This window comes from Liolophura sinensis, chromosome 6, assembly GCF_032854445.1.
Source record: "Liolophura sinensis isolate JHLJ2023 chromosome 6, CUHK_Ljap_v2, whole genome shotgun sequence".
NCBI classification, from domain to species: domain Eukaryota; kingdom Metazoa; phylum Mollusca; class Polyplacophora; order Chitonida; family Chitonidae; genus Liolophura; species Liolophura sinensis.
Window position 1 is genome coordinate 18,791,518 of NC_088300.1, and position 14,975 is coordinate 18,806,492.

The window sequence follows — 14,975 nt, forward strand, 5'->3', positions numbered from 1 at the left end:
ACTGGAATGCAGGACTTACATGTACAGTTTGCATGATTCTGAGAGTTCCATCAATCTTGAAAGTTGTTTTAAGGGGTTTTTGGAAAGTAGGGTGATATCCTACTGTAAAAGTGAAAAGTTTCAGAATGAAAATTAACATTTTCTGACATTGATTTGCATCTAAAAATGCAATATTAGAGGGTGAAATTTTAGGCCATTTAATGCGTGTGACCTTATATCTGAAGGTTATTAAAGCCTCTAATTTCCATGATTTACTGGAAAACTGTGAAAAGCTGATCTACTAGTACTAAATTCTGTGAAAGTAGCACCTGTAGCATGATGTTATCACTTCCTAAACCCACAGTACATTGAAGGATTTCAAGAGGGGTAAGAAATGGACAATATTAAACAAATAGGACATACATGCACATGTAGGGCAAGTTGAAATAACAAGAAGTGCAAAAAGTAACAGAAAGTATCATTCCATGTTGTTGCACAATAATTATTATCCTTTCATTTTTTTTGTTGTTAAAGGTAAAAACAGCCCTATAGTGGCTCAACCTTTTTCGACATCAATTTTCTGATTACCTGTCGCACCCTTTTTTGGAGGTACAAGTGACATTTCTTTACTTGTTGAACTTATCAAGTTCACACATGTTCAGTTCCATAATTTTCTCCAGTGTTTGTATACTCTAAATTTTTTTGACGGATCACTTGATGATTTTTTATTAGTTACATTTAGGGATGAAAGAGCTCAAACACGAAACTCCGTTACTGAACCCTAAGCTGAGGGCCCTCCCCTTATCCATTAGGGCACACATAAAACCAATCCTTACCTGACCCACTACATTGCCTGGCCAGTGATCTTCCAGCTCTGGATGGTTCCACTGCATCTGTGTTAATCGGGATGGGCTAATGGGCTCCCAGTGAAGAATGATGAATTCTTTAGGCACCCCCCCCCCCCCACCACCCACTTTCTTTCGCATGTTAGCCTGACTGCTGTGGTGTGTATGTGAAAGATTCTGAAGTAAAGTGTCGGGCTCGAATCTAATAATTATGTTGAATAGGCAATTTTGTCCTGGAATTCAGTTCTCAGAAATAAAACTGGTTCAGTAGATTGTGCCATGCTGTAATCTTTTCATACCCCCACTCGGCATCCAACAAGGCACTGTGCTTCATCACTATATGCACTGGCCAAATGGTTTGCAGGCCAGCATTTTGCAGTGACCCTGGAGCCAGTCACCACTGTGATTGCTGTGAATTCAAGTCCAGTTCATACTGGCTTCCTCTTCGGTCGTACCTGGGAAAGTCCGTCAGCAATCTGCGGATGATTGTGGGTTTCCTCTGGCGTTGTCCAGTTCCCTCTCACCATAAGGGAAATATTCTCAAGTACAGTGTACAACACTGATCAAATAAATAAATGAATGTATGTACAGGTATGTAAAAAGTTTTCATGGATACTTGTGTTCATGTATAGTGTTTGTTTATGTTACAGACACCAACCAAAGCAACTGACAAAGGCACAGATTTTGTGGCCATTTTGAAGTCTATGGCCAACCAGCACAACCACGAAGGCTTTACTCCCTTGCTGTTGGCCTGTAAGAAGTACGGAGAAAATTTCCATGTATGTATATACATATCAGCATAAAAATTGTATATTAAGATCCAAATAAGACACATGCTGCTCCATTCTTAACTTCTGTTTTGTTGAACTTGTACATATAAAGCAAGAGGCTAACAGTCTACTTGACTCGCTTCAACAAAATACTGCAGAGGAGAATGATGATCTTGTTCAGAAGGAGCAGGGGATCAACTTGTTTGCCAAGTTCAAGGTCATTATTTCCTATTTGTTTATGTAGCAAAAGAATTATCTTTTCCCATGCAGTGATGACTCTTATGTCCATGTTAAATTTACCATTGTTTTCTCCAAATGCATGAAAATACATTCCCTATTTCTGTATGTCATTCACCTCACTGCTGAACACTTGTTGTATTTAGGCTCCTGGTAAGGATGACAAAGAAAGGAGACTTTGGTGGAGAAAGAAACGCGAATTTCTCAAAGTTTTGGTGGAGAAGCTGGGTAGTGATGTGAACGCCGTGGTGGGAATGCGTCGCCAGGAGGGAGACACAGATGTCTCGGAGAAGCTCAGATACGGACCTTCAGGTGAACTACTTTATTTGCCAAGAAGTTTGTCTTGCGAAAATGCGCTTTCAAATGCACATGAAGGCCTTAAAATGATATTTTAGATCCCAACACTTGAGTTTTTCTGATTATCAAAATAATCAAACTTACAAAAAACTCTGACGTGTCCTTTTACTGTAAGGTATCAGGAATCAGAATCAAATCAGATCAATGCTGCTACGTTATCTGGTACTCAGGCTCCACTGTAAACATGGAGTTGTTCCTTACTTTCACACCCATAGGTGTATTATAGACCCTTTCTGTTGGTACGTTTGTTTGACGACATAAGCTTGTTTTAGCCATGTCATGGTCACTATATTACTCAGTCTTTCAAAACTTGCAGTGGAGATACATCTATATGATTTATTTTAGCTATGTCTGATGTTTGATTTTTCTCATTTTAGATGGCATTTTGCTGCTAAATTTGGCTGCTACTTGTAACTTCACATGTGTTTCATAATTATGCACTGGAAGGTTATATTTAAGATTTTCAAGAAACAGTTTTTGTTACTCTTGGCAATATCTTGTACTATCTCATTTATACTATTTTGTCCTACACTTAACATGTTGTTAACATGAGTTTACCAACATTGAATTTTTTTCACGGCAGTATTCGTGCCATCAGATAATCATCTTGTAAACCCTGATACATGTGTCATAAGTTGAATATTTTTACTGTCGGCTGACCTAATACTCACTGTTGATGGCAGCAGTGTGTTGAACCAATGAAAATATGAAATGAATCTCACATCGTTCAGTGTAGATGTCAGTCGAGCAAAGGTACAGATAGTAGTAGCAGTTTAGAGTTTATGCTCATTAATCTCAACCGTTTCATTTTTTTAGACGTGTCAATATATATACTGTTGATGTGATTTTCAAAACTAATCAGATATTTCAGAGACGTGCATACAGGCTTGTCAGGCATTATTATATACTGAGATAATTACTTGAGCCTTTGTCACAGTGAAATGCTAGAAAGCAAGACTTCTCCACTGGACCATTTTTATACAACCCTGCCATTAGGTGAAACGTATTATGTTTTAGCGATTTTGTCCATCTGTCCATCTGTATTCGTGTCTGAGCTATAACTCAAACAGTTTTTCACATAGAGTTTTAATTTTTGGTGTATACATACATACCAAGATGATGATGTATCGCAATTCACATTTGTCCATTTCCGTGGTTGTCGTGGTTACCAGGTTGCCATTTCCCTCTGTATACTATATTAATAGATATGATTTCGCTTCCAGGCTATAACTCTAACTGCTTTTTCTAACTACTGTCTATTTTCACAGTTGTCATGGTAACCAGATAGCCATAAGGTAACCAGATAGCCATTTTCCTTACATATACTATATAAATGGATATTATATTTTGTCCACGCTACAACTCCAACTGTTTTCTGCATAAAGTCTTCATTTGTGGTGGACATATTTGTCCACTTACGCAGTTGTCAAGGTAATCACATTTCATCAACACCCGTGCAGATTTTTCGCGGGTGTTTTTGACATACTCACCACAATGCTGCTGGTATTTTATGCATTTCAAACAAATGCATTTGTTGGGGCGTATGTTGTGTTCACCTGAGCTCTTGTTTCACATGTGAAATTTGTCCATAGATAACCTTGATGCTGTATATTTCAGGCAAGCAATCTGTACTGGATCTGTTACTGGATGCCAGGGACATGTCTGACCCTGATGGACCCTGGGGAGCCAACCCTGCCATACGCATGATGCTTAACTATCACGTTGATCCTAACAATCGCTCCATTGATGGAAGGACACCTCTCTGTAAGGCCGTCAGGAAGGGCCATCCTGACCTGATTGCCATGTTGGTGAGTAAATCATGCAATATAGCAAACTTGAGTTGTAAATCATGCATTGCGGCAACTTTAATGAGAAAATCAGGCATTGAGGCAACTTTTACGAGAAAATCATGCATTGAGGCAACTTTAATGAGAAAATCATGCATTGAGGCAACTTTAATGAGTAAATCATGTGTTTTGGCACATTTGATGAGTAAATCAAGCATTGTGACAATTAATTTTAGTGAGTAATTTGTGAATTGTGACAAGTTTGATGAGTAAATCAGGCATTGTGGCAAATTTGACGAGTAAATCAGGCAATGTGGCAACTTTGATGAGTAAATCACACATTTTGGCAAATTGTGACAAAGATCATGAGTCAGTCATACTAAAATCATATTAAAATGCCAAGCTTATCATGCTAGTCCTAATCAGTGACAGTTTCAGCACTAACATAACTCTGCTTAAGTATATAATCATTTTAAACATGGCCAACTTTTTAAGGAAATTTGTTAGTTGTGTCTCTGTGGTGTTGGCAGATCAATCCAAGGTTTGTTTTGCATGACATAGTTTTGCATCAGGATACATATTCAACCTTAAGATAGTTAATCTTAAAAATGGGTGTTTATGTTTGTTTGTAGTTAGAAAATGGAGCTGATGTCAACATGGGAGAAACAGACGAGGAGGGGAACGTCATCAGAACACCGTTCATTGAGGCCATCTCTTCTGTGATTGAGTAAGTACAAAGCTGTCATAGTTAAGCACATAGTAATTACTATATCTGTGATGTTTTTTTTCTCAAGGATTTCATCCATCATTAGAAAAATTCCCTGGTCGGCATAACCCGATCCTGTAAAAAAAAAAAAGAAAAAATGGGATACGTCTGTATTTTTTTTCTTTTATTTTTTTGCTGTTGAAACTGACATGAATTTTAATAAAATTTGAAGGACAAAGTTCTGTCAAGATCTGTCATACGTATTAGGAGTCGCTGCTACTGCTACTGCCAGTGATATGGCAAGCTGTTAGTGTCAAATGTGTACTCAAGCACTTCAAAAGCACACAACTTACTAAAAACCATGAGAACTAAAAAGTGTTTACTACTTATAAGGAAAACAGGTTTAACATTGGACAAACCACCGAGAATGTTGTCCTGACCAGAATATGTCTTTACCATTTGCCTGAATTAAAATTTCACCATCTCTCATGTTAACTCCCATGTTCAAGGCGTGTTGTATACACATAGTACAATAGTATATGTATGACAAAAACTATTTTCTTGGTCTAATGAAGTGTACAAAGTGGTGAATATTATGATAGTCGATGCTGTTAGATCTAAATCATGTGACTTCAGTTAGCACTCTTTTTGCTTTCTCTTCAGAGAAGGGGTAGTGAAAATTCTGAAAATGATGCTGAAAAAAGGAGCCAGGATAAATGAGAAGGTGCCCAAAACAGGAGGGACAGCTCTTCATAAAATAGTGACTTTGTCAGATGATGGTGAGTCACAACAGTTTGAATGTGATTCTAGTGAAATGGAAACAGGGTGAACTTTGTTTGAAACAGTTTGGAAAATTCCACTAATTCCCAAAACCGTTAATCACACTTTTTGATGTTGTTCATGCAGTTCTGTGTGACAAATTGCATTGTTGCAAATTACTGTCAAAGCTTTCAGATCGTTTCGATTTCATGTAAATGTAGCTAGAATGATCAGTATTGCATAGTGTAAAATTAAAGCCGTAATTTGTATGAATGCTTTCTTTTGGTGTCTGATGAGGAGTTTCAAGTCTTGACAGTATAAATCTTGTAGTAGCATATTCTTACAATGAGTGAGTGCAAACTGATTGAAAAGTAGAACATATGATCAAAGCTGTGGCACGTATGCTATATTATTATCGCACAGTCCATGGGGGATAAAATACATGCACAGCTAAAGTTCCACATTTTGCAAGTAAAATTTGATACTTATGATAGACTAATGTCGTTTACACATCCAAACAGATGAAATTGTATTATGAGTAAGTATCATTCTGCTCATAAAAAAGATCAGATTGTGCGACCTAGATTGCCAAGCCGGACTTCAGACTTATACAACAAGGACATTACCCGTTCATAAGTTCATAAATAAATAAAAAATTCACGGTTTGAATTTGGACAATCTTTTGTATTTTGATGGTACTCGATGACATTGTCTGTTCAGAGTCACTCATTGCCAGCCACTCTGCCATGACAACCCTATCTTGAAGATCTGAAATTCTTGTAATGCTGAATTTAGAGTTTAATGATAATCTTATGCGATGTTGATGTTATTTCCAGCGAGACAGGTGAAGGTAATGAAACCATTTATGACCTTTGGACCTGACCTTGATGTGCGTGACGGCAATGGCAGAACCCCACTTCACTTGGCCGTCAACAACAACAGGGGCTCGATCAACTCGTCCAACTTGGTGGAGGAGATGCTCATAGACAATGGTGCAGACGTGTTCGCAAAAGACAACCAGTCTCGCATGCCAATTTCTTATGTCTTCTCTCATGTAGGCAGGTAAGATCATGTAGAACATGTAGTCTAAGCTGGTGTCAGTTTAACTCCATTTGTTTTCCTTGTCCTTATTTTTATGTCTATGGCAGTACAACAATCTAAACACCTTATTACTCCATTACTAACTCATTTACATGGAAGTGGATAGAATCTGCTCTTTGTGAGGGCATATAACTTTGTTGTGGTGTATACGTAATCTGTACATCTCCCAGTTTAGTCTTGTATACCTATCATGGGAGTGTGAAGTTGTATCAGATTCCTCATGTAATTTATGTCCTTTTTGTACATCCTAGGTAATCTTTACCTAATTATGATCCTTCAATCTTTGTTGCAAACTTTATCATTCTTCTGTCTTTGTTGATAGGGAAAGTGACAGCAGTCAGATAGATCCCACAGAACTGTGCCGCCTTCTAGCCACAGCCATGAACTTCAAGCAGCTAGACCACCAGGACTGTAATGGTCAGACTGTATTACACCTGGCTGCATTCCGAGGAGCGTACCTGTCCTGTGTCTACCTGCTACAGGTGAGGCTTCAGTATACTTAAGCCTGTGACTGCAGACTTCTGATTACCCTATTTCTTCTCATTTTTGGGACACCTGGTCTGCCCTTTTTAACCAGTACACATGTAATTGTAACAGGAGTATTTAGTTTCTTGTTTCTCACATGGTTAGACCACGTAATGAACAACCTGTTTATATCTTTACTTTTCCAAAAAGCAGAGAAATAGATGTTTTGGCACTACTAATATCTGTCCCCAAAATTAGAAGAATTGGGGTACCTTGCAAGGTCACACATAGGCAATTCTTACCCATATGGCCTGGATCTTATCAAGGTCACATTGCATGTCCCATCATACAGTCAACTGATGACATGATTTTCACAGAGTCTATTATTAGGCCCTGTATAAGGCCCAGACCACCTCTGCCCAGTGTTTTCTTCCATCACGCATCAGCATTGAGAGAGGTTTAGTTGAAGTATCGCTAGGCCTAGATGCCAAGCACATGGACTGAAGGAGCCGTTCTCCTGTCAATGTACCCCTCAGGTAGACATTATGGAGGTAGACACAACAAGCTGTTCAATGCAGACAATTTGTCTGGTTCTGAGGATTCGTATCCTCAGTTTGAAGGGTTTGACCACGATGGGGTTTGTATCATGTGTATGCCAGAAAACAAAAATAGAGCTGAAACTAAATGCAGTATTGAAGAAAGCACATTAGATGCCACAGGCAAGACAGTTACTGATATTAAAAGTCATACGAAGGTCACTGAAGTGGCTGGGGATAGACAGTTTATATGAAAAGTTAGACATGCTTATTCAGTCCCAAAGTGAATGGTTTGAAGCTCCCACGCAAGGCCTGGAGTTACGCAAAACCTGACCAAGGGTTCCTCCACCTTTCCCTCCATTGGGAGTACCAGCTCCTGCTCCAGAAGAACCGAACTGGGTGAATGCAGATGACGATTTCATTACCCCAGATATTTTCACCTCAAGTGAGGCTAAAGGGAAGATACTTAGCACAAAACTGGCTAATTTTGTGTGTATGGCCAGATCCAGACGTACTGAGGTCGATGACATAATCCAGTGGATTAACCAGGAAATTTGGCCATCATTAAATGCGGGTGTAAAGGCACGGGATAAGGTAAAGGAACAGAAAACTCAAAATCTGTTGGCCCATGGACTGAGAGCTGTGGTGCGTGTTGCCCAAGACCTGTGTAAACCTAAGGATGCTGATGCAGTGTCTAAGCGTGGGGCACTGATTTCTGATAGCCTGTCCCTTATGGCTAGCGTGTATTTATCGATGTGTTTGTTTAGAAGGCAGAGCCTCAAACCTTTCCTGTTCCAGAACTGCAGAGATATATCTAACATTTCCTGTTTGATATGATGATATTGGACAAACTGATTCAGATTTTTAAGGTTTAGTATTACTCTGAATTTCCTATTTTTCTTTTGTCTCAAAAAAATTGTCGACACAAACTGCCCTGTTAATGTCTCGCACTTCTCTGTGGTCTGCTTCTCCATCAATGAAAATATTTGAAACTTTGCCAGTTCATTAAATACCAACTCTTTAGGTTCCAGTGACTGATAAGGGACAGAACAAAACTCAGTTTTGTGCCCCTTAATATTCTGTAAAATCTATTTATCACAAGTCATACCGTGCCATACATAAATTTTTGATTTTATGGCATCGGCAATAAAATGACTGAACTTTACTTTTTGGTGAGTGGATTTGGCAACATTAAATTGTCTGGATTTTCTGGCCCTGCTGTCATACAGTCAGGACTTGTTAACCATACCAGGCCCCGAAAAGCGTCAGACGATGGGAAAGAGACTGAGACTAGTCGCTTGTGTTGTATCTAGCAGAGGCTCAGAACATCGGGCCTTTCTCTCGAGGTTACAACATTCATGGCCGCTTCATGGAGAAAATCCACTAACTGACAATACCAGTTTGCATGGAAGTCTTTTGTGAAATATTGGACATGGCTGGAGTTGAAGGGTACTACCGTGCTCATTCTTACCGAGGGGCAGCCACTTCGGCTGCACAGGAATGTCTGTAAGAGACATTGTGAAAACAGCAGTCAGCAAGAATGTTCCACCAGTTTTATTTTAAACCTTTAGATGATGAAAATGTATTTGCTAGAATTGTGCTGTTCTGAGGAAATTTGGTGCTTAAGGGTGGAAAGTTCCTCTGTGTTATATGTATGGTAGTACATGTACACAGAAAATGTGTAAAGACTGTTGTCCCGAAGAAATGAACATCACAACGGCAGGATTGTGAAGAGGTCGGTTATAATGAATGAAATCTGTTGTACATTACAAAGATGTATATTGTCAGCTCTTTAAAGATGCACTGTGACCCTGATAAGGTCAAGGACATATGGAAAATAATTTTCCCTCTCATCCGATCATCCAGGAGGTGAAGGATGAGAGGAATTCTTTGAGTATGGCCAAAGGTCTTGAAGGGTCACAACCACCGTGATGTTTACTGGGGAAGCTTCTTTTCAGTTTCCTCTTGATTCTAGGCCAGTGGCCCATTTCTAGACTGCCAGCAGATTGACTTATACACTGTGATCCTTCAAGGTCTTCGGTCATACTCCAATAATGTGTTTATTTTATTTAATTAATTGATAGGTTAATGTTGAAAATGTGTGACGTAGTGCTATTTCTTATTTTATCAATATCTTTGCTATTAAGTTGCATATTTCTCCTAATATTAGATATAGTTCGACAATTTCTCAAATTTTGGCTCAAATTATTCGACTCAAAAATGGGACCTAAAATAAAAGCTGTATTTGGCTCCCTCCTGTCTTGTTGTTCAGTACCTGTAAACATTAAGTTGCTCCAGTAAATCACTATTTATGTAAGCCTTTATGACATGTCATGTTATTGATGTCTACATTTGGCCGTCTGTCTGCCCATAAATTTTGTTGGTGTTGCTGTGAGGGTTGGGGTGAGTTTTAGTCGGCCTGGTAGTTTTGCAGCTTTGTATGTTTTCTGTACGTAGACTTTCTGCTTACTGTCTTTCAGAGAGCTCCCTACTTAAAGGTTTCCCAGGGCGACAACTCGGGAACATCTGCCCTTGGCTATGCTGTGAAGAATAACTATGACAAGTAAGGAAGTTTTTCGCCTATTCAACCTCTAGCCCTGCACATAGAGTGTTGTCATTTTGATTGGCTCCTAAACTGAGGATGTTGCCATCTTGATTGGATCTTAATCATAGAATGTTGCCAGCTTGATTGGATCCTAAACTGAGGATGTTGCCATCTTGATTGGATCTTAATCATAGAATGTTGCCAGCTTGATTGGATCCTAAACTGAGGATGTTACCATCTTGATTGGATTCAAAGCATAGGATGTTTATGTCTTGTTTGGAGTGAGTGAGTAAGTGTTTGGGGTACTTTCAGTCATTTTTCAGTCATATGATGATGAAGGAATTCTTAGAGTGCATGTAATGTGCCTCCTTGTTGCAAGACAAATTTCCACTGCTCTTTTATCTAGTGCTGGCTGCTACACTGAGACGCCTTCCGAAGGCAATTAAGCTGCTCCGCCTGAGCCATTACACTGATACGGGTCAGCTAGTCTCTGAACTATCCCCTTCATGCTGAACACCAAGAGTGGAAGTTACAACTTCCTCTTTTAAGATCTTAGGTGTGACTTGACCTCAGGATTGACCCTTGATCTACCGCTCCCAAAACAGACGTCTTGATTGGATCCTAAACATGATGTTACATCTTGATTGAATTCTAAGTTTACATGTAAGATGTTGCCATCTTAGTTGGCTTATGAACATAGGATGTTGCCATCTTGTTGGGATCCTAAGTATGCAATGTTGCCATCTTGAGTGAATCTTAAGTATGCAATGTTGCCATCTTGAGTGAATCTTAAGTATGCCATGTTGCCATGTTGAGTGAATCTTAAGTATGCCATGTTGCCATGTTGTTTGAATCCTAAGCATAGGCTCATGAACATAGGATGTTGCCATCTTAGTTGGCTCATGAACATAGGATGTTGCCATCTTGTTGGGATCCTAAGTATGCAATGTTGCCATCTTGAGTGAATCTTAAGTATGCAATGTTGCCATCTTGAGTGAATCTTAAGTATCCCATGTTGCCATGTTGAGTGAATCTTAAGTATGCCATGTTGAGTGAATCTTAAGTATGCCATGTTGTTCGAATCCTAAGCATAGGAACTAACAGTTTTCAGGATTGTAGTGTGTATTTCTGCCACGAGGCCAAAGGGAAATTTGTATCTGCCCAGTTTCAGAGAATGCAGTTTGTAATCAACAGTAGAATTTGTCATGTGAATATCGTAAGCAGTGAAGATGGTTTTCCGTCTTTGGCTGTGTTGTATGAAATGAAGATGCACTGTTTACTTTCAGTTGTGCTTGTATGCTGATTCAACATGAGCCAGCTGCAGTGTCTGTGCCCATAGTAACCATGCCTAAAGATCAGCCAACCAAGAAGACGTCTGAGGAGTCAGATATGTCAGATGATGATGATGATGATGACACAAGCGATGACTATGACTCTGACTTCAGTGACTCTGACAGTGACACATACCAACGTAAAAAGGAAGCTAAAAAACAAGCGGCCATGAAAAACATAAAAGAAAGACCACCAAAGCCAATTTGGATGTGGAAACCTCTAAAGAGAGAGGAAAAAGTCAGTGACATTGTCAAGACATCAATTTTCCAGGTATGGAATTTTAGTGTTGATGTTTTAGCCACTTTAGAGATTTTTGTCTGATTTTTTTTAAAAAAATAATGTATATCGTATAGACTAAGGGAAATTTTTGAATTTTAGTGAAATGTTGAGTTTGAATGCATGTACTAGGTGAGAGTTTTAGATTTGAGTGAAATACAATTGGCATTAAGCCATATGTAATCATCTATCCTTTAGCTTTACAATTGGCATAAAGCCATATGTAATCATCTATCCTTTAGCTTTAAAACAATACATATGATTTTATATGTTGGCTGCTATTCATTCATGCAGGAAATGTTCATAACAGGCAGTTATTAGATTTCAAGAGATTTTTGTCTGATTTTTTTTAAAAAAATAATGTATATCGTATAGACTAAGGGAAATTTTTGAATTTTAGTGAAATGTTGAGTTTGAATGCATGTACTAGGTGAGAGTTTTAGATTTGAGTGAAATACTGAAGTTTGAATGAAAGTTAATTTGAATTTAGTGTATATCGTGAAAGTAATGAAAGGAAGTCAACACTGTACATTAAAAAAGCCTGTGTGTAGTCAGAACTATTTCACTATTTTCTGTTACTTTACACTGTCTGCAAAGTAGCCTGGGAATGCCAAAGGTCATATATGTTTCTCAGAAATAACATTTATGGTCTGTTACATCTACCAATGCAAAACCATGCTGTCATTAGTGAATGTGAGCAAATATTTAATTTATTAAGTTACTTAACTCTTGGATCAGATGTTGAGCATGGTGACAGTTTACATTAATTGTATTTTTATTTTTTGACTTGGATTGTTTTTGTAATATAGGCGGCCATCAGACAAGAGTTGCAAGGAACTGTCTTTATGATCCTAGAGCTGCCTCATTCGGTGTCTGACCTTACTAACTTCAAGGCCATTGAGGTAATTCATAATTGTACACTGGTTGCTTGAGGGTGTAATGTATGTTTACAAGCCAAACCTGAATGGTAATATTCTATCAGTTTCATTTGATTTATTTATTTATTTATTTGATTGGTGTTTTACGCTGTATTCAAGAATATTTCACTTATACGACCGCGGCCAGCATCATGGTGGGCGGAAACCGGGCAGAGCCTGGGGGAAACCCACAACCTTCCGCAGGATGCTGACCGACCTTCCCACATACGGCCGGAGAGGAAGCCAGCATGAGCTGGACTTGGACTCCCAGCGACGTATTGGTGAGAGACTTGTGGGTCATTACGCTGCACTAGCGTGCTAACCAACTAAGCCACGGAGAAATTTTTCATTCGACTAAATTGAAGACTAGTTCATAGTAAAAAGTTAATGTCAAATGCCCTGGCCAAATGATAATTAAATTTCCTATTGTATTAAATTCATTATTTGTTATGGAAATTAGTTCTCTAGCTTTACAGTTGGCATTAAGCTATGTGTAACCATCTGTCCTTTAGCTTTACAATTAGCATTAAGCCATATGTAATCATCTATCCTTTAGCTTTACAATTGGCATTAAGTCACATGTAATCATCTATCCTTTAGCTTTACAATTGGCATTAAGCCAGATGTAATCATCTATCCTTTAGCTTTACAGTTGGCATTAAGCCATATGTAATCATCTATCCTTTAGCTTTACAGTTGGCATTTAGCCATATGTAATCATCAATCCTTTGGCTTTACAATTGGCATTAAGCCATATGTAATCATCTATCCTTTAGCTTTACAATTGGCATAAAGCCATATGTAATCATCTATCCTTTAGCTTTAAAACAATACATATGATTTTATATGTTGGCTGCTATTCATTCATGCAGGAAATGTTCATAACAGGCAGTTATTAGATTTCAAGAGATTTTTGTCTTGGGTGAATTTGAATAGAAACTTCATGTGATATGGGACCTCTTTGACCATGGTGGTTAGAGTGCCAGGAAGGTTTATGGACTATTGAGCCTTGGTCGTGGTGAGTTCAAGTCCAGCTCATGCTTTCCAGATGGTTGTGTGTTTCCCCCCAGGCTCTGCCTGGTTTCATCCCACCATAATGTTGGTTGTCGACGCATAAGTGAAATATTCTTAATACAGTTACAGTATTCCCAATGTTTTTGTAAAATGCCCTAACATAAACAGTTTAAATCATGTTTCAAAATTGGTACCAGAGAATATACTTGGGTGAAGTACTGTTTTCGTTAATGCATGTATTGGACAAAAGGGGTTTTAGCAGTGTAGGGAGAGATTTTATTTGTGTGCACTGATAATTTGTGCTGTTTCATCTCAGATTGCCATCGGGGAAGGAAAGAACTGGGTGACTTTGCGGCTGATGAGTCGTATCCGAGATAAGGCGGAGTTCAGACTGACCAATGATTCGGGTCAGAACTTTTTCCACATTATGGCTCTCAAGTGGAGCAAACGCTCCTCTGAACACTGCTTCAACATGGTGAGTGATAGAGGCCTAATTTATTTTGATACATGAAATACACATCTTTCCACACCATGTTACAGAAAGAGAGTACAACACTTTGCCAGAGGGACAGTCCGCCAGTTTTAATGTGGAGTGATACATGGAATATAGGAAAACTAAGATCAGTTTAATCTTCTGAATTATTTCCATGGGTGGGTTCAGGTGTCAAATATTGCATGTGAATACCATGTTAAAAGATAAGTAATTAACCATACTATACCATAAAGCAGTGACTTCATTTTACACTAAAAATAAATGAGTGATTAACGCTAATTTTATTCTTTGATGTTAACTTGTTATGTCATATGACATAATGCAAATAGTGTGTATTGAAAGGATATGTTATGTAAGACTTTTCAAAGATTTACAGTTGAAGTACGATATAGTCATTTATTGTCATTTGATACATGAGAATATTTGTGTTTTGTGTTAAAATTAAAACTTTACCCTCTCATGCCTAGCCTGCAGCTTTAGAGATTTGTCAGTACCTGACAAACAGCTGTGCTATACTCCAAGCACTCTGGTTTGTTCCTCTCATTATTCTGACTGCTGTGATGTAAATGAAACTCTTCAGTACAGCATTAAACAACAATCAAATAAATTAATAAATAAATCCTTAATTTAATGATATGCATTTATTGATGATAATTGATCTTGCATATTCCTTTCTCTGCCTAGGTGACTGATCTTCTGCTCGAGCATGATGTGCCTTTGGACAAGAAAGACAAATATGGCTGTACACCAATATTCTATGCTGCGTACAATCATAACTTTGTCATGACAGAGTTCTTTCTTAGTAAGTTATGAATAGCTTGAAAGCTTGACCTTGGTAGAAATAGCTTGCAAGGTC

General features: G+C 38.4%; 2 protein-coding genes across 2 annotated transcripts in view; one reads left to right on the forward strand and one right to left on the reverse strand.

The window, feature by feature from the left end:
- LOC135467906 (proteasome subunit alpha type-3-like) overlaps window positions 1-14,975 on the reverse strand; it is a 244,066-nt gene that overhangs the window by 183,429 nt on the left and 45,662 nt on the right. The window lies entirely within an intron of this gene.
- Window positions 1-14,975, forward strand: part of LOC135466971 (poly [ADP-ribose] polymerase tankyrase-like) — a 70,346-nt gene that overhangs the window by 35,718 nt on the left and 19,653 nt on the right. The window contains exons 26-37 of the mRNA XM_064744726.1: window positions 1,475-1,603; window positions 1,978-2,143; window positions 3,806-3,996; window positions 4,608-4,702; window positions 5,345-5,460; window positions 6,277-6,502; window positions 6,864-7,023; window positions 10,023-10,105; window positions 11,374-11,689; window positions 12,505-12,597; window positions 13,943-14,101; window positions 14,804-14,921. Coding sequence (XP_064600796.1) covers window positions 1,475-1,603; window positions 1,978-2,143; window positions 3,806-3,996; window positions 4,608-4,702; window positions 5,345-5,460; window positions 6,277-6,502; window positions 6,864-7,023; window positions 10,023-10,105; window positions 11,374-11,689; window positions 12,505-12,597; window positions 13,943-14,101; window positions 14,804-14,921 — 1,852 coding nt within the window. The remainder of the gene's footprint in view (window positions 1-1,474; window positions 1,604-1,977; window positions 2,144-3,805; window positions 3,997-4,607; window positions 4,703-5,344; window positions 5,461-6,276; window positions 6,503-6,863; window positions 7,024-10,022; window positions 10,106-11,373; window positions 11,690-12,504; window positions 12,598-13,942; window positions 14,102-14,803; window positions 14,922-14,975) is intronic.